The sequence below is a fragment of the Haliaeetus leucocephalus genome, unplaced genomic scaffold, assembly GCF_000737465.1.
Source record: "Haliaeetus leucocephalus isolate CR32 unplaced genomic scaffold, Haliaeetus_leucocephalus-4.0 Scaffold451, whole genome shotgun sequence".
Taxonomy (NCBI): domain Eukaryota; kingdom Metazoa; phylum Chordata; class Aves; order Accipitriformes; family Accipitridae; genus Haliaeetus; species Haliaeetus leucocephalus.
The window spans coordinates 4,497,261-4,517,403 of record NW_010972887.1 but is presented as its reverse complement, the minus strand read 5'-3'; the positions used below and the strand labels follow the sequence as shown (position 1 = coordinate 4,517,403).

At 40.3% G+C, this 20,143-nt stretch overlaps 1 protein-coding gene across 1 annotated transcript in view; it reads left to right on the top strand.

Annotated features, from left to right (window-relative positions):
- LOC104836563 (von Willebrand factor D and EGF domain-containing protein-like) overlaps nt 1-18,163 on the top strand; it is a 76,917-nt gene extending 58,754 nt beyond the window's left edge. Inside the window, exons 13-16 of the mRNA XM_010575227.1 lie at nt 4,838-4,974; nt 6,021-6,182; nt 17,087-17,314; nt 18,074-18,163. Coding sequence (XP_010573529.1) covers nt 4,838-4,974; nt 6,021-6,182; nt 17,087-17,314; nt 18,074-18,163 — 617 coding nt within the window. The remainder of the gene's footprint in view (nt 1-4,837; nt 4,975-6,020; nt 6,183-17,086; nt 17,315-18,073) is intronic.
- Nucleotides 18,164-20,143: the final 1,980 nt, after the last annotated feature.

The window sequence follows — 20,143 nt, the reverse complement described above, 5'->3', positions numbered from 1 at the left end:
GTACAGAACTCCTGGCAAACAGCATATAGCTGCTAATACTTTTTCTTAGGGAGGATTTTGAAATGAGCTTTGAGTTATGGATAGCATAAGTTCCAGAATAACACATTCAATAATTGTGTATATGATTGCTGCAATAACCCTACATACAAAAGAAAGAAATACAGTATTTGTGCATGTATTTAAATGGAGGCAGATTCAGACTTTCTCTGTCCAAGTTGTGAGAGAACCAAGCATCAGTCTGCTCTGATCCAGAACCCTCATTGCCACAATAGCTGGATGTCCACAACCATGCCAGAAAGCTCTGGCACAGCAGCTTGCTCAACCAGCTATATGATTTCAAGGACAGGGCAACTGGACAATATGGGCAATTTTCTTTTGCACTTCAGCAAAGCTGTGACCATACCCAGCACTTATGACCTGGTTCTTGATTTGCTTTTCGTGACTTAGGTTGCTTATTTATCATCCTGATCAAGAAAAGCAGGGCAGTCCATTTCCTTTGCTTTATTTGAACAAAATTCTTGCAGTTTTAATTTCAGGTCTGTTGCTCTAGCCCAAAGTTGCATATGTAGCTTTCAAGCACTGCAGAAGAATGCTTGCTTGTGCTAAGATACTTTTCTAATCAAACGCGGAAACTCAACATGAACCATATCTATCGGTCATGAAGACTTCAGTAAGTGTAGTTTTGCAAGATTCTTGATTTTGTGTCAACTGTCTCCCTTTTACTTCTACATCTGTGCATACTTATTATTTACATAATACTCTACAACAAATATCTATATTTATGCAGGGGGTTTTTAAGCCTATTATGTAGCCTGTGCTCCTTGTCAGGTTTGATTCATGTAAATGCTTACAGAAAGAAACCCCACTGCCAGCAGCCCTGAACTTGCTATTCTTTCCTGCAAATTCCTACTGCGGGTAAAGCAGAGGGACTGGGAGGGTCCCTGCCTCTCAGGGGAGGCACAACACAAGCACTGCAAACCAAACAGGACAGATCCCTTACTTCTGTCTAATCGCCTGAGGTCTAGACATCTTTTAGATTTCCACCTTCAACTCCAGAGTCCTCTCTCCTTTTTATTCCAAGAGAGTTTCATAAAACCCTGAGATTCTTTTACTTTTTTCCCCAACATCTCCTGCTGTTCATCAGTGTCCCAATGCAATGCTCTACCAGGTTAGATGCATTTTGGATGTTGTTACTTGGTGTGTGTGCAGACCAGGCATTAGGAATGCATTGGGATGCCCATGTCTGAGCCAGCAGATATGAACACACAACTCCTTAAATCCTCCTCTGTAACGTGAGTGCACCCTGCCACCCATCTGAGCTGCAGGTGCTACCCTGAGCTTCAGTTTTCAGTCTACCAGTAAAAGTCAAAGTACATCTTTGGCCTATAGGCCATACAGAGAAGAAGGAGGATGTTCTGTCCTGGATTTTGTTATGTTTTGGCATTCACACTCCTAAACATAAATCGTTAATGTTTGAACAGATCATACTCTTCACAAGCTTGTTACATGCACTGCCTGATTTCCCGCAGATTTCTCTCCTGCCTTTAACTTGCCCCTCCACAGACATCAGACATCCATCCCAGGGCTCCACAACACCCACTCTCTCTGGATAGCTGCACTTTTGCCCTCACTCTCACCTTTGTGATATTTCCCAGCTCTTCCCTTTGCTCCTCTCTTTCTCCCCTCCAGTCTTCCGCTGAACTACTTGCAGCTCTTTTGCTAAGGTTTTTCAGGCTCTCCAAAACACTCGTTCTCACATCTCCATCTCTCTGGCCCACCAGCTTATGCTGTGCACAGGCTTATTAATTACCCATCTACTAACACGGGGAGCAATGAACAACAGCTGAATCTTGATTGTGTTTCCCCCAGCAAAAGCAAGATTTGTTTGGGTGAGTACCCAGCTATCGACTGTCATGAGATTTTTCCAAAGTGAATGTCAGTGAGATTTCACCTTCTGTGTTGGACGAAACTGGCTAATATATGACAAAACTAGAAGGCAGAGGGAAAGACAGACAGAAAACCACATAAAAAAAAAAGCGCTTAATATTCCTATGCGCCTCAAATGTGATATTTTAAGAACCAGTTAGATAAAAATAATGACCATTTTCAAAAGTGATATACTGCCTATGCTGAGGTATAAGATCTGAACTCTAGTATCCATTTGTTTAAAAAAGAGTCATTATAATTACTTTCATTTGCCATCAGACTTTCTCCCTCTTCTTCCTCTACTCTCAACACCCCCTGCGAAAGGCCTTGGTAAAAATCTGCATGGGGACTCCACCACCTCCTCAGTACCACATTTCAGCTGGCCAGAAATAAAGGAATAGAGCATTAAATTAAATATGGTCTCCCACACAACCGTGCTGTGTATTCCTCCCTTTAGAGTGGTCCCAGCTGATGGCTTGACACATCTGTCTGAGGGAACAGAAAAAAGCCCACTTGAACAACAGCTCAGTCCTCTGCTTCTTCCCACCTTCATCAAACTACAGAAAACAAAAGGCACATTTTTCTTCCATGAACCTTTCATCCCTTTCACCAGAAAAAGAAATCTCATTTTCATCCTGATTAACCCACAACATGGCAAATCTTGAGAGAAGATATCCAAAGCATATAGGGTGACATATTTCCTCCAGATTTAGATCAATTTAAAGATGTGTCCAAAAGTGTGTATAGAATGGTTTGAGAGAAATAAATACAAAATGCCACGCTGATACTGTAGGTCATTTCAAAAAGCATCGAGGCTGGATAATCTTGCCGTGGCCCTGACACGACAGTGTTGCGGTAGTGTCAGGATGCTCATAAAGACGTAAGGGAACCCTCAGAAAAGCACACAGGGCTCATCAACAAGCAACTAACCTGAGAGTGCCTTCCTCGAAGAGGAACGGCTGCAGGAGCACACTCCTGTGCTCGCTCCTTCCCAGGCTATGAGATTTTACTTCACCCGCAGAAGCCTGAAAATCTGCAATGATAATGAAAATGTTAATGCAATCTGAGCTACCTCAGTACTAGTGGGGCTAACTATTAAAATCTCATGAAAAACATAATGAAGCCTTTTTCTTTTTTTTTTTTTTTTAATCTTTATGCACTAACCACAGAAGAAGGCGATTTATCAAAACCATTCACTACATCTGACTAATAGTTTTGTACATTACAGGAATCCACAACTAACTGATGAATACTGACAAGCTGCAAACCTTTTCTCTTCTTGTAAATATTGCAAAGTGTCCAACAGTGCTGCTAATACTGCTGCAATAAAATCAATAAAAAAAAATAAAAGAAAGAAAAGCTAAGAGCATTTCAGAAGTACAGAAAAAGTCTTTTGACTATTTTTCACATTTATGTTGCTTTCCTGCCTTTCTCTGGAAAAATGAGAGTCATGCAGCTATGTTGTTACAGGCTGCAATCTGGTGGGATCACAGAGTTTAAACTGTATTCATCCTAGTCACGGCTTAAATGGCAGAGCCCTAAAGGAACAGCGAGGTACTGGGGAGGGTTATCAACTCAGCTCAGGGCATTTTGCCTCTTGAATCAGAACTGAACCAATCTACCATTAAAATATTAGGCGACACAGAGCTTCTGTTTTAGATAAGCTACAGCTCAGAGAAAATTGATTGGCAATATTGCTTTGCCAGAGCAGTGGTGATGGGGCAGGGAAGCGAAAAAGCTGAGCAGCCTCTCCCCACCATGTAACAGGGAAAACTGCTTGCACTGTGCTGGTTCATGACGTGCCTCTGAGGGCTCCCGGTCATGGCCCTGCTACTAAGTGGTGTTCAGGAAACAAGAAGCAAATTTTCTGCTTTGTGTCATTTGTCATCATAGTGGCTTCTCCTGACCATTAGAACTACAAATATTATCAATAAAAATATGAAACCATGATCCTGACTGACTGCTGCTATTGACATATTAGGGTATTAGAGACCACCTGAGTGTTGTGCTACTCAAGTGCCAATGCAAATATCTGCCCGATTATATTTTTTTCTAAAGTAAAGATGTGAACTCTGCCATCCAATGAACTTGCATTTTTACTGTGTAAAAATAAACCCAATATGAAAGCAATGAGCAATTTTAAATGGTGAATACCTTAAGTACAACAGAACCCAAAGGAAACTTTAACCGAGAATCATAAAACATTTTAAAAACAGTAATGGGTGAAATTCAACCTTGTAAGGGGGACAGCACCGGCTGTACATCATTTAAGCCCTACTTAAGGCCTCAAAATAGGATTTAAGTGAAACTTAGCTGGTGCATGACATTTGTGCTGATGCAGTGCAGAGCTGAGTGCCACTCGTTAATGACTTAACCCTCACAAGCAAGCATTCCTTTGAGGATCATTACTTTTATTGCATCCAAAGCTTTTGAAGACAAAGGACTGTCCTTTGCAGTGTTGTTTCACATTATGAGGAGCCTGGTGCCGTGGTCATCTTCAGATATTTCCATTTCTCATTCTCATGCTTCTCTGTGCTATGGCATGACACCCTGTCCTCTCAGCTGTGCTCCCATCCTGTTACATGGGTCAACAGAAGTATTACCACTGGAGACCTTTCAACATGAAGCTGCAGCTTCAGTTAATTGATTCCATAAGCCGTATAACACTCACTGCTACATCTTGCAGCACTGGGTGCACAGGGCGATTACTCAATGGAGATTTGCTGCTTCCCATTTTGACAACTGCCACTCCTCTTTTCCAGAGAAATTCACAGGGACGCAAGGAAGACCCCAAGGAAAAGAACTAAACCAAAACAACCAGGAACAACAACAACAAAATCTCTGAGAAACCAGAACAGAACAGCGTGTAAGTGCTACCCTCTAAAGCTTTATATCTTTCTCACCCTTTCAGAGCAAGCTTTGGAAATCACGGGCTTAGAGAACGGGGGCCTCTGCGACGTCCGTGCTTCTGACTGCACCAGGATCCGGGTGTTTGGCCTCGGCTTCAGAGAGTCGCCCAACCTGCACTGCGAGGTCACCAGATTAATTGTAAGCACCTTCCCATGGGCTCGTAAAGTATTACTGATACAGTCAGTCTTTGACCTGTTTATAGTCAAATCTTTTACCTTGAACTGTGCCGAGTGCCATCATCTCTCACTGCCTCTCACAGAGGGGTACAAGTACCTTCAAAACCCATCGCCAATATGTTTGCTACAAACAAGGGGAGCTGAAAAGGCTCAGCCCTTTCCAGGACTGGTTCCTTGGAAATGCACAGCTATGCCTTCTTGCTAATTTTCTCTGTGGGGTATTGTTTAATTCTTGTTTGGTTCAGCTGCACTGTAGTCCGGTGAAGCCTGAAATCACAATATTATTTCTCATTTTGTGCATCTGGAATTGGTACGCTTGGTTGTTTTCCTAAACACATTTGAATGCTAAGTTTTGTGGTTAAATATAAGGTTTCCTCGACATAGTTACAGAGGCTCTTATCTGAATTTTCTTAGGCATAGTTCAAGTGCAAATCAGAAGTTTTAATGAGTATTAAACCCATCTCTTCTGCTAACACTACAACTTTATTATAGCCAACTATACACAGGCAATGCTAGGACTGAATTATTTGGTGTATCGGCATACTCAGATATGAAGTGTTGGATTCATCTCATAAAAGATGTTCAGCCTGATACCCATTCAGTGCTAACATGATAATGAGGCACAGCTGAGATTTGCCTACCATGCCCGCTTAGAGCTCCTAAAAGCAGTGATGCCTTGTGCAGCTGATCAAGGTAAGTAGCTGATGTTGCCTTCAAGGAGCAGCAAGCTCGCTGCTGAGCTTCAGCAGCAAACACAAAGTTGGTCCACCACGTTACCCTGTCTCATCCTAAGCACGGATCACAGCACTTCCTAAATTAATAGACCACTTGCATGCATAGATGAGCATGGCTTGCTCTTTACTGTGGCTACAGTAATAGCGTCATTTCTTTTAAATAAACAATCTGGAAATGCCTTATATTATTAATTAGAAATACAAACATATGTTGACAACTGGAATTTCTTTATATGAACCTTCAGTTTTGCACTCTCCTTCTGTTTTACTGCAGCATCTCAATGGCGAATGGATATCAAGAGAACAAGAAACCACAAAAGCAGATTTTGTCAGCTCTGAGGCTGTTGACTGCCAGATTCCTCTCCTGAACATTACAGAGACAGAGGCTGTGCACTTTGTGGCGGGTGATGAGCCGTTTGCAAGATGGCAAGTGAAAGTAGGAATTCCTTATGTTTCTAAGAAATTATTTAGAAGGAGAAAATCAATTGTCATGGTAAATTAAAATGCAAAGCACAATTTGCTTCCCTTCAGAAATGAAAATGCTTATAGAAATACTCACATTAATGTCACGTAGGGAAAAAAAAGCCAACACCAACCAAAAAAATATACGTTAACAACAGGTGCCTTTGTAGGCAATCTGAAAATGCAAATTACAATCACTTCTCCAGGTAATCACCTGAGATTGATGCAGTTGGACTAATCAATTGTTAATCATTAGTATTTCATTTCTGGAAACCCCAGCTCAAACTCCTGATTAGGCAGCAAGTATAAGACAGCTTTGATGCCCTGGTTGCAAGACCTATGCTTGCTCAGTGCAGGAGCCAAGGACTGGCTGGCTCCTGGGCAGCGGGTGAGAGCTGGCACGGCATGAGCAGGGATGTCATGGTCTTGGTCTTGAACGACTGCAGGAAGAAGCATGAGCAGTACCTGCTCACGCCAGGTTCTCTGCTGTGGTTTTAGGCCCCTTTGCTCACAAAATGATACCTGCTTCCTAAATATTTCCAGGAAATCAGTGCCTTACTGACCCTCTGCCTGCTACGCTTGGTCTCGCTCTCAGCCTGGATGGTTATTTTCTGCAGATTGGATGGTTTTTATAAGACTGAGATCATTTAAAGGCTCTATAGCTGAGAAAAATATATTGCCATTGTAGGAAGACTGCAGATGTGCTTTGAAAATTGCAGCATGTAAAAATGAAATGCGTAAAACACTCACTTCACTGCCGTGTTACTGCCTTGCCCTGCACCCCACAGCTGTCTGTACCCCAGACTGGGGACAGGTGCTGCCATGTAGCTTAGGGGAAAGATGTTTGGCAGCACACATTTTCTGTCCAGTCATTTATTTTAAATAGATAGGGGTTTGTGGTTTAAGAGATTAGTGTAAGATCTCTGTGGGAGCAGAGCCTGACCATCAGCTGCTGGGGTGGACCTTGGACCTTCCTTCTGGAGAAGGTGCTGTCGGAGTGGGCAGACACCGAGGCTGAACCAGGAGAGCAGTTCCTCTGCTTAGGGCTCCAGAACTTCTCAAAAAAGATACTGAACTCTGCCAGCTGTAAGATGAAATGCCGCCTCACGATGGAAGGATCTGAGAGGGAGACACCCTTGATTTTCCTGGCCCAAGAGGACAGCTGATGGTTTTGCACGTGCATAGGGCTGTTTCTCCAGTGTAACTAGGATAGCTTCCTCGCAGCTCAGGTGTATTATGATGCAGTTTGCTTTCAAGTGCTGCCTTTCAGCCCAGACGAGGTCTGTATAATTTTTCTTATTTTTTCTCCTCAAAACAGATATAGAATGTCTTTTGCCTTGCACTTAAGTTCAAGAAAACCTCTGCACCTGTAAGCTTTCTGCCCTTTCCCTCTCCTTCAAACCCAGCAGAAAAAAACAGTTGATGGCTATGCAGCAAATGCACAATTAAATCATCTCAGTCCACATGTGAATCCTAGTTCTCCTGTGGATCTTTTTGCTGAATGAATTGGGAAGGCAGAGCTCAGTGCTCAGTTTCAAAGGCAGCTGGCCTTACACGGCAGCACAGAGAACAAAATGACGGAGCTTTTCAAGATAAAAAATTATTTGAAACTAATTCCACAGATGTTCAAAAATTTGTGCTCTGGAAAATTCCTGATAAGACTTACTGCAACATTGATCTTCTGGGTTATGTTAATAGATACTTTTTAAAATGTAGGTAAAAGATTTTTCAGAGCCAAAAATCAAAACAATTCTTTCTGGAAATATCACTGTTCAGTATTTCAGAATCTCTCCCCCCTCCCAAATCAAATTTCAGAGGAATCAGCAAAGTTGCACATAAGCTTTTTTTACTACTGACGTCGGGGGAACGGAGGCTTGACAAGTTCTTCCCAATGCTCTTTCATTTTATCTGCTCTTGTATTCATGTTTCAGATTTTGCTCATTCTTTCCATGACAAGCTGCCGAACATAGGTAGGAAAGTACTTGGGGCTACATCAAAGCATTTGGTATAATTAGTTTCAGAGCGTTTGGTATAATTAGTTTAGATATCAAAATACAAACTCCTACTTGGGCAGCAGATGACTTGGGCTGTCCGCACAGATGCCTGGGTGAAGAGGTGAAAGAGCTTGGCAGGCACTTATCTAATTTGGGTAGCAGGTCTCTCACTTATCCCCAATTCATTATTGTTGCCTGTATTTGTCAAGAGCAGAAAAAAATATTTGTTAAAAAGTCAGTGAGGCAGAAACCGAATTTGAATTCAGCAAGTTTTTACAGCTTTCTTTTTTCATTTACAAACATTCGTACAAGTCAAATTGTATGTGGATTATGAATGATACAAATAGACAAGATTGTTTTGTGATGAATGAAATACTTCAGGCAGAAGTGACAGACTTTCTGATTGTCCTGACTGCTTATCCAGAGGTGGTTCTTTCTTTCCAGATGACGCGTATGTTCAAGCAATCAAGGCACAACTCTAAGCACGTCTTTGCCTTTTAAGGGCCAACCAAATTTGAAGAGAGGTTTGCTCAGCTTAGGTCTCATTGAAGTATTTGTTCCACATCACTAAGGTGACTAATGGAAAAGCAATTAAAATAGCTACAAAACAACCCAATTCTAAGAAGACACCAAAATGGATGTTTATAATAGAATGTAGAAAAAAAATACAGATTAAAAACCCCAAAAATCAAATTGGCGAGAGTTACATTTCACTCACGATGCTCACTTCAGACAGAACAATTAGTGCAATTTTATAGCTTTTTATATTTTCCCCTGTCTACCCATTTCTTCACTCATTATTAGTGCACCGGTATTGAGACAACATTGGACGCTCTGATAAAAGAATGAAATGAAATTAAATGTAAATTGCATTAGGAATAATATATTCTTAATGGAAGTCTTGCTGCCAATAAGCACTGTCTTTCAGTGAAGAGCAGGTCTTGAGGGGGGTTGACTGTTTTATTTTTTTCTCTTCTCAGACTGCAGGATAAGTTTTTTACTTCTTTTAAAACAGTTTTTACCTTTAGTATAACACACAATAGTCCAATATCTCAGCTGAATATGATGCCCAGGAAAAAATTATGGTTTTCCTGAAAGGTACACCAAGGAATTTTACTGGACCAATGAATTTTACTGAATTTTTGGACCAATTTAAATTAGTCCAAAGAAGTTTTTTCTCTTCCACAATTTCAAATCGTGTATATCCATAAGTACGGCCTGTTGACCTCCTTGTGTTGCTTTCTGCAGAAACAAATGCTCTTAGCTCGCAGTTCATTTTGAGCTGAGAACCATCACATGTAATACTGTGGGATTATCATCAACTGTATTATGTTCCATGAGCTTTCAGATCATTTTTAGTGAACTTCTGATAATTGGTGTTTTTTATGAAACTTACTACTCTTTACTCTCTGTACTTCCAGTTACCTTTGTTCAATTTAACATACTTTATACTCGACCTCGTAAAAGTCCCTTGTAAAGGGACTGAGGATGTTTTAGCTTTGGGGTGACAGGAGAGATGGAGGAGGGCTTGGGGACTGGTTTTATAGCAAGAGGACAGAGGGGTACCTGACCAATCCAAAGCAAAGGCCTTGTTAGATCTGCTAAACAGGAGCTTTAGTTTGACTGTGAGAAGCCAAAACCTAAAAAATACCTGATAGAAAGGGCTTTGCTTTCCTGCTGGTGTTCCTCAGTGTTTACAGCATGGCTTTCGGCAGTGTTTTGGGGTGCTCTTTAACGTTCACACCTCTCAAGAGGTGTCACGATGCTTCGTCACAAGCTAACCCTTTCCACACTAGTCTGGTATCTTTTCATTTTTTATTGTAGAAAAATTAAAATATAAACTTACTCAACCCTTTCTTATTGTATGAGCATTCATACAGGAAAAATGCCATGCTAAATTAAGGCTTTCTAAATTACCTACATGTATGGGAAACTGTGAGCTGGGACAGGAGGTGACTGTTCTAATGTACCTTCCTATGGAAATGGAACTGTTGCTCTCTGGTATTATCTACTCTAGCACTTTTTTTTAAGGTTAATTTAAAATCACCTATATAATATGCATTCTCTTTTTTTTTTACCCCAAGGAATTTACTTACTGATTTGCCATTAGTAAGCAAGTGGTCCTGAATTTCAGCCAAAAATCTTAATTTCACAACTCCTTGAAAGACCCCCTTGCGGCACGCACTTGAGTATGGTTTCCATAAGGGTATTGAAAAAAACTCTCAGGGGAAACCTAACAGCAATCAGAAAACTTGAATGCCAGCTGAGCCAAAAGATCTTTTGGTTATTAATGACTAGTTTCCAGTTTGAAGCATTAAGTAATTTGTTAGCTTGCAGCAGAGCCACTCACAAGTGGTTTAATTTATCTTGCTGGCAAGCACCCAGTTCAAGGGGGCAATGGTATATGCTCCAAAATGAGCAGACAGTCTCCATATGGAACATTATTACTTATAAGGATGATTTTTGTATCATTTAGATCACTAACGATGGCTTCCAGTACAGTAATTCCAGAGTGCTGACCCTGTATGATGCGGTCTGCCAGGCCTGCCAATTCTATCCAACCGGACTTTGTAAATTAAAGGTAATTTAAAGATCATAAAGGTTTAATATGGATCGTTCATCTCTTCCTTAGCCCTCTCACTCCCTTTGATGTACTGTGTGTAATAACTGCTTTAGAAGAGGAAAATCTATTTTATAGGTCAGCGGCATAGCCTAACACTTTTCTCTCTTTCACAATCTCCTGTCTGATATTTTTTTTTTTTCATATTTACGTGGGGTATGAATACCTGATAGAGCATGCTTTATGATGGTACTTTCTCAGACAGACACTTCCAGAAAGACCATGGTTGACAATATTTATACTTTGCAGCTGTTAATGGAAGTAACTAAGACTGAGGAGTCTCCCCTGAAAGGCAGCTTAACTTCACTTTCTAAGTGTCTCTGCTATTTTACCTCTCCTAGCCTGTTTGGCGAGGGCACTGTAACTGTAAGGTATATCATTTCTATACCCATTTTCTGCCTTAGCAAGAGGTATACTAAGATGCATGTTATATAGTTTTTGTCATGTGAAAACACCCTTGAGAGAACATAAAACATTCTTGCTTACATTAAACACTGCTAAGTACAAACATACAGTACTTTGACAGTTTCAAAACCATTATCAAAAGTCTAGTGCTACGTTTTAAATTGCCAACATGCTAGGAACTGCCTGGAGAGCACTATAACCCTCTGTTTTCCTGTGAACTTATTAGTGTGACATCCCCCATCCCTTCAAAAAGAGCTTCCCTGCTCTTATTTTCTAGAGACCTGCATTAGAAAAGTTTTCTGTTTTTCAGTGGGGCTCCAAAAGAAACTTTTGGAGGGTGTTGGGTGGGATATTTGAATGCACTGATCCTGCTTTCCTACCCTGAGGCAAGTACGAATGGAGATCACTGGTCTGCATTTTTATAAAATGAAGACTAATCAGGTATATTTTAACTCATTTGCCTCACTGTTCTCATTAACATTAATGGGAAAATACAGTTTTCAAACATGCACTGATTGCAAGAACATACCAGTTACCAAAATAAAATGAAAGTTCACATTTTTTTCAAATAAATCAGTGAATAGAAATTACTTTATAGGCCCAAATGAGGGCAAAACCACTTAAATTTCAGATTAAAAGAATTGTGTCAGAACCATTTCAATTAAAGCTAGGGTGGGTTTTTTTTCAAAGGCTTTCCTTATTCTTATATTTTTGAAATATATAAGTTTTCTCAATATGCTGGTGTTCTCTAGGGATTATAACAATTTCTATCCTAAGATGCTTCAAGGGACTATTTGAACTAGGCTTCCAATTGCATCAGAACACATTCTAATTACCCCTCTTATAACATTACTTTGTAATACCTAAATTGCTTTCAGAAAAGGTGTTTCAATTAGGGGACATTTTATACCAGGCCATTTCACATTCTGTGTTCTTTTATGGAGCCTATTCTGTACCATACTATCAAATCAGAAAAAGGCATCTTTTTCATCAGAACATCAAGCCTTTGAAAACAACAATGTAATAAAATCTAATTAACATCCAGATTTTAATGTTGAAGTTTTGTCACATTCTATCATGTCAGGGCAATTATGAGAGGCCTTTTTTTGTTTCTCTACCTTACTCATTACTCTTAAAGTGGTATTATTTAAAATATTGACTAATACGCTTTGCAATAGAAGTCTGAGAAACTAATAAAGCCATAGATAGAAACCACAAGGCGAGTAACAGGACACACATCAGTCTCAGAAAAGCAGTATGTATTCAAAGGAAGGAAAAGGAAAAATGTCTTTCATCCTGGTAGCTCCTCCCTCCTGCTGTCCCACTGTAGCGGTGACATCCCCTGGGTTCACAACAGCTCCCCGTGTTTTGCCGGGAATCTGCAACGTCAGATAAAGTCCCATCTGCAGGTGTGCCCCAACACAGGCTACAAGCAAAAGGCATAACTCTGCCATAGAGCCTTCCCATGGCGTAGATGTTTAATTACATCTGTTAATTAGGTCCCTGTGTTTGCTTCTCGGACAACCCAATTCAGCCTCCCTGGCCCTGGTGGCCACCCTACCTAGGAGAGGACCAGGTCAGCCTCAAAGGCTGCTGTGCCCCCAGTGCACCGCGTGAACTTCTGCCACGATGTTCTGCCTCACCTAGGCACCATCAAGGTATTTAGCCGTCTTTTACAACTACCTCATGGAAGGCTAAAATCTAATGCACTTCTTTATTCTGTTTTTATATCATTGCTTTTTCAGATTTTTATGAAGAACCTTCAGAAATAATGAAGTTACTAGAACAGGATTCCAAAATTTCAAACAGAGCTCTTATCTGGTCTCAGTTTTTGTTAGTCTCATGGAGCTCACTTTTGAGCATTACCTAATATTCATCATATTAGAAGTCAAAGCTGGGAATAATGATCACATACACAATATAAGTGTGGAAATGGAAAAAAAAAAAAAATCACATTCTGTTGTGTTCATTTATGACAAGCAACCTCACATGTTGCCTAACCTAAAGCTTTCAAAGCTACAAAGATCTCAAACCGAAACTGGAAATCTTACATGTCTTGTTTTCTCCCTGTCAGGAGAAAGTACCAGCATTTAAATTGCTACTGTTTTGTTTCAAGAGACAAGTGAGTTTCTGCTTATCTGCAGAAATTATTAACTGCTAATTTCTTATCTTATTTCTTTTTTTTCCTTGCCTCCACCTCCCACCCATTTTTATTTCCTTTTTTTGGCAGGAAAATACTTGTAATATAGATGGACTTTGCTATGGTGAAGGAGAGTCAAGCCCTACCAGTCCTTGTCTTCTTTGTGAACCTGACATTTCTAAGTTCACCTGGTCTATTAATGAAAGTAAGACAGTTTTTCTTCTAAGATTTAGAAGCACTTATCTGAGAATTTATGATTCCGGCTATGAAATACATCGTTCCCTCATTTGGCTAACATGAATCTATCCTGCATAGTGTGCATGGATAGTCTGCAGTGGGAATAATTGGGTGCACCAGAAATGCAGACTGACCAGAAACAGACAGTACTCCACTGTATGTACTATGCATCTGGACACGTATCTTGTTCTGGCTAAAACCTGACAAATCTCGAATTAATAAAACCGAAATAACACCTGAAAATGAAATTTTGATATGCCAGTGCCCCATGCAGTGCCTAAGTCTGTCAGCTAAAGGTGATGGACCCTAAGTACCTCTGTCATCATCTCACAGGTACAAATCTTTAAGGGAACAATTTGGGGAAAATACTGTTTTTAAAACACTAGTGTATATTTTTGGTATCTGGAAGAATTGTTTCCTTTCCCTGAGCCAAATGCTATGAAACACCATGCAAAAGACCTTGGCTTGGCAAGGAGTCTAAGTGATAGGGATCAGCCACTCATTACCTTCACTGCCACAGAACCTAAAGGCTCATTCTGCAGCCCGTCTCGGCAGCGGTCATGGAGAAGGCTGCCTTTTGAAGCACCTCCTGAATGACTTTATCATAGCTTTTTCATGGCTGTATCCCCAGTGTAAATAAGAACCCCTACTTACCGCATGCTTTACAGATAATCCATGCTTCTAGCAGCATTATCCTCCCAGCGCATCTCCCCACTTACATGAGCACATTTGCATCTGGTCAATATAAAGATTATATTACTGCTTTTATGTAGATTCATGTGTTGGTTCTAGAAAGAGTTTCTCTGCACTTTTAGGTTCTGTAAACACAAGTAAATTACAGAAAGGTATGTATGTGAGTGGCAGGACCAGTTTGCTCTGTTTGTTTGCAGTTTTATATTCCTTTAGGGTGACTAGGTCAGCAGGACCCTTCTGGAAGGAGAGGAAGATTGCTCTTGTTCTTGGGGAACAGCTGGGGATGCTCAGGGACAGACGCTCCTAGAGAGTGCAAGGTACGGCAGCAGAAACGGCGAGAGCTTTATCACAGTGGCTGGAGTCCATAGCTCCAGCGGAGACGCTGCCGAGGAGAGCAGTGAGCAGACACGCTCTTCTCAGAGGTGACAGAAAGGCCCTTGAGAAGGACCAGAAACGACCCAACAGTTGCCAGCAACACAAGAAGTCATAAGTTGTCTCAAATAAGTTTTGGAAGCAAGAACACAATAGGAAGGGAGAGAGTTGTTCGTGAGTCTCTCTAATTCCTGATCCAGGATAGCCACTTTGAATTTTCTCTATTTAAAAACATACACCTCTAGTATATGTCCTAAAAAATCCAGCTTTTGGCATTTAAAACTCGCTGTCAGGAAAAGGTGTAGGCAAACCCATCCCAAGTGTTGGCCAACTAAAAATCCCATTGGATGTGACTTGGATGAGTAGTTAAAATGTCTACAGGTAAGCCAGACCTGAAGAGAGCTTGTACACCTAAAAGCTGTGGTTTTTTCCCCAGGAATAGTTTAGTCTAATGAGAGATATCTGTGACTCACAAACCTTGCCTTCTTTCTGTCCTTCTGTTGTGTTGGCCACAGCAGTAGCATCTCTAGGGACGAGCTGATCCTGATTGTTATATAGATGGACTCATTACTAATACCGAGGCAGTTCGATTTTAAAATTCACAAAACATCTAAAAAGGGAAAAAATGCATTTGTTTTGGAATTTATAAAGCTAGAAATGATTTGGGAAATCTGAAACAGATCATGGTTCACTTTTCAATAATTTCAAAATTTAAAAATTTAAAAATATTGAAAAGAAAGGGTTTGTCAGATTTGTTTTCAAAATTATGAAAACCTTTTTAAAAGTTCTGCTATAACTCAGAGTGTATATATCTATATATTCACTGGATAGCAGGGAGATCTCTGTGGAATTAGAAACAGTCTTATTCACAGACTACTTTCAGAATATCTGATGTTATGTTATTTTGTGCCTACAACTTCTCGTTACCCTCCATCCAGTTAACACCTTTGTGTTTATCTGTAAATGCATACCCAGCATCAATATTTCATTGATTACTTTGGGCACAACTTTTATGGGCTCCATGGTTTAAGTGTTTGGGAAATAAAAGGTAAATTAATAGATGGAAGATTTCAGCAGTTATGCCAAGACAATATGCTGGACAAGCAGTTTAGAAAGCTCTGATAGCACAGCAGCAATGAGTAGAGAGACACATTTAAATAATTGCATAATGTGAGACATGCTATGGAAAGTAAAGCTTGATAAAAGGATATGCACCACAAAAAACCCCTAATGATGACTTCCCACAGGCATAACACAAGGACACATGCAGTACTTACAAGAACACGTATATAGTTCATAGTTTGAGAGCATGACTTGAAATTAATCCTCGGTATTAGAAATGTATTTTAAGTTAAATAAAACTGTGGTCAAATTACATTGTGAGAAGACTCCTTTAAGTATCAATACATGTCAATTTGTAGTTTTGGTTAAAGAGGAAAGATGGCTTGAGACTGAGGAGTCTTAGGACATGGAGATGAAATTCTCAGCCCTGCACAGAGCTGCTGTCACCTCAGGGTACTCATCTGATCTTACTTTTCCTTGATTTCTAATTATAAGATGTAATACTTTTCTCTACCTTGTCCTCTTTACCTATTTATATTGTAAGTATCTTTAGGTAGTGTTTGTCTTCTACTGTAAAATAGCCTTCTACAGTTACGCTTTTATCTTCATTAAGGAAATACTGAATGTAAACACCACCACTAGAAATAGCAATGCCAATGGTGACATGATATGAGCTACTGTCACTGGTGACAGACAATCTCAGCAGCACTGATGTACCTCTGCCGGCACTGAGAAGACCTTTATTCCTGATGAAATGTCCAACTGAATTCAGTCAAACTGCTCAGACTTAATTACTACTCACGTGTAAAGGCAGGAAAGTCTACTCAATGGAAGAGTTACCCAATTCTCACCCCCTCCCTCCCCCCACCCCAAGTTGCCCACCCAATTCATTTGTCATTCATAATTTTGAGATTCAGTTTACTTAAACGTACAGATAGATATATAGATAGAGGGGTAGATAGAATAAATATATATATATGTAAGTGTTAGAAATACAATTAATTAAAGTTTTAGTAAGAATTGGGGGACTAGTGGGAGGTTATAGAAGTCGTGTCTGATCTCCTCTAATGTATCAGATAACACATTCAAAGTAATCAAAAGTCAGTATGGGAAAAAAGTTCAGTATGGGGCATGAAAAAAATAGGAGGAAAAAGGTGTACTTTTTGGTAAAGCTATTTGCTGCCTCTAACATCTAAATTGCTTCCTCTGTCAGTCTCAGGGTACGTTCTGTACGTTTTTTTTTGAGAGCACTCCTACAAAGACCCACCCTGTGAATCTTTACACAGGAGAAACTGGAATTTATGTAATCGTGGTTTCATTTTTGCTGTTTAGACAACCTGCCTCCTGTGTTCCAGGCCCCCTCCAGCCAGCCGCTGACATTTATTGGTGAGAATTTTGTTTACCAGTTAGTAGCTGTGGATCCGGAAGGGTCAGCTGTGCTATTCATCTTAGAGGCTGGGCCACAGGATGCCAGGCTCTCTCCTGCTGGCCTTCTTATCTGGAAAGTTGATTCAGAAGAAATGCAGACCTTTGAATTCACTGTGTCGGATGAATGCAATGCACAGAGCAGATACTCTATTGAGGTAAGGAAATGAACACTTTAAAGGAAAAACAAAACAAACCTGTTTATCATGTCACTGCTTTGGTGCAATTGTCATTATAGCTAATAATTTGTTACTGTCTTGAAAACTAAGACTTCAGCTATTTCCTCATAAGTGTATATTATCCAGCACAGCAAAAGTGATCAATTCATGGAATAAATATCTCTGAGAACATAGAAACTATATATACAAGGAACAAGAGAGAGTGCTATTGATTGCTGTTTGAAAGAACACTCTTGCAGAGCCTTTTAATGGTTCATTAATCTGCTTTAAAATTCACATTCTGCATTTGGATTGCTGAAAAAAGCATATAACATAAAAGACCAAGTTTTAGCTATAAAAGGGAGATTATAACTCATTCTCAATGATATTTTTAGAGGATGTCTTGCTCTTATGTCATTACTCTACACTTTAAGTTTCTTGGCAGAGCTCGTGCATTGCTTTGTCTTTATTGTATACTCTAACATTAATCCTGTGACAGGATGAGCTAATAAAGTGGGATGCAGACTTTTGACATAAGAACAGTTTTGTGAAGAAAAGATTTTTATTCGGAAAGATTCCTATATCTTTACTCATTCAAACCACTATCATCAAAAATACCGGTCTGCTGAACCCACACAGCAAAGGGGAAACTGGAGTCTAGATATGGTTTTGATGGAAACATTTCAAACTAGACCTATGTTTAACTAGGTGAGATAATACAGAGGTTTGAATCTGTTGAAATGCTGTTCTTGTACATAGGTAAAATACAACTATGGACCTCTCTTCCCTGAAGAGAGAGACCGGCTGAGGAATGCCACAATCATGTTCCTGCCTGGGAGCCATTTGTAATGTGAAACAGTAAGGAGGGCAGGCAGGAAAAGAGAAAAGATTTTTCATTTCTTCTCTGAAGAATAAGGAACAAATTCTGCCCTCAGATACTATGTAAAAACTGCTGTTATAGGAAATAGGATTTTTTTTCTTATAAGAAGTTAGAATGTGTCCCTAAATGATGAAAAAAAAAAAAATCCTTTTAAAGTCAGGCTTCCAGTTAAATAAATAAGTATGCCAAGTATGAGACCATCTATCTAGACAAAGGAAATCAGTTAGAAATAAGTTTTCATACTAGATAACATGTTTGCACTGCAAACCTGTCCCTTCCTAAGGGTAACAATATACCTCTCAGCTGTGATTATTCAGAGGAATCTTACTATGACTCCCATTTGCCTTCCTCAGGTTGGAGTGAAGCCCTGCAGCTGCCTCAATGGTGGAACATGTGTTACCAATATTAAATTCCCTCCAGGCCTTGGTGAATACCTGTGCTTATGTCCAAATGGATTTGATGGAGAATTTTGCCAGGAAGATATTAATGAGTGCAAATCAAACCCCTGCGGCAGCGGAACGTGCGTGGACAGTGTGGATAGCTACTTTTGTAAATGTCCCCCTGGTTTGGGAGGTAACACCTCACTGTTTCCATCTCTGATTTAACTAGAGATATATTGCGCTACAGGATTTTTTGAGTGCAGCATGACCACAAGCATCTGTCAAGTGAACTACATAAGCCGCCTCTTCTGCTCCCATGACTTAGCTTTAGGCAGATAGAAAATGTGCAAAACCAGCTATCTAATTACCCACGCTCAAGGAAGGAAAAATTACCTAAAGCTCTGTGGTCCTGAAATGATCACTCAAGGAGGCTGTGAACCTCCCTGATGTCAGTTCCCACCTGCTTATTTCCCATGGATTTGTCCATCCATGAGATGAGCTAAGATAAGACTGAGTGGAAGCAAGAAAAGGCAAAGATCCAGGACCCTTTTGCACTCCACGGGATTTGACTAAATTAAGCCAACAAAAGAACTAGGAATTAATGATTTTTCTAGGTCTAGGAAGGAGAAGTAGATATGGAAAACAGGCAAAAATAAATTGTCCTTTAGTCCCACCTGACGCTTCATTAAATTTAAACATTAGAAAACCACAAGCCCATTTGGTTGTCAGACATGCTGATGGAACAAAATCTAACCTTTTAAACTGTTCAGGGCTGGCCACAATATGATTTCAAGAGATGAAAGGAAGAGGAATGATCACTGCACCAAAGAAAGATTCTTTTAGAAAAGCAGAATGAAAAGCACAAAGAGGAAGAGTTGGAGAACAAAATGCAGTGAGGCCAAAGAGGTGGATGCAAGACATACATAGGATGAATGAATAGGATTGGAGTAAAGATCTGAAATGTGAGGAGAGAGAGAAGCATCTAACAGATAACATAGATGAGGAGAGAACGTGTGTGTACCTATCATGCAATTTATAGTCAGCTTCACTGCACTGGGGACATCTGTGAATGATTCAGACACGTGAAAAAGCACTTGTGACAGCACGCAGGCGACTCCCCTGTGCTCTGCAGATTGGAACCGGCAGAGCCAGCCGTGAGACTCGCTGCTGTATTAAGCTTCTGGAGTTTGGCTGAGCTGAGTCACTGCTGGGTCTCGCAGAGTGCCTACCACCTCCTCCAAGCTGGGACCCACGCTCCAGCTGCTCCTAACACCACTCGCTTCCAACATAACACATTTTCACATTGGCCTAAACATGCCTTCTCCTGGAGTTTCATGGAAGTTGTTGTCTTTTCATTTCTAGTTTAGTTCTTCAGGAGGTACAAGGCAAATCTGAACATGCAGGACTTGAATATGATTTCTAAGCCTGGCTCTTGCTTAGCTTTGGAAAGGGCCAGTTAGAATAACACCCACTCACCCAGGTCACTGTGCAGTCACTGGAAAGTCAAGACATCGTGTTACTGTCCATTCTTGTCAGAGTCAAATTAGCCTCCCACAAGCAAAAGATGCT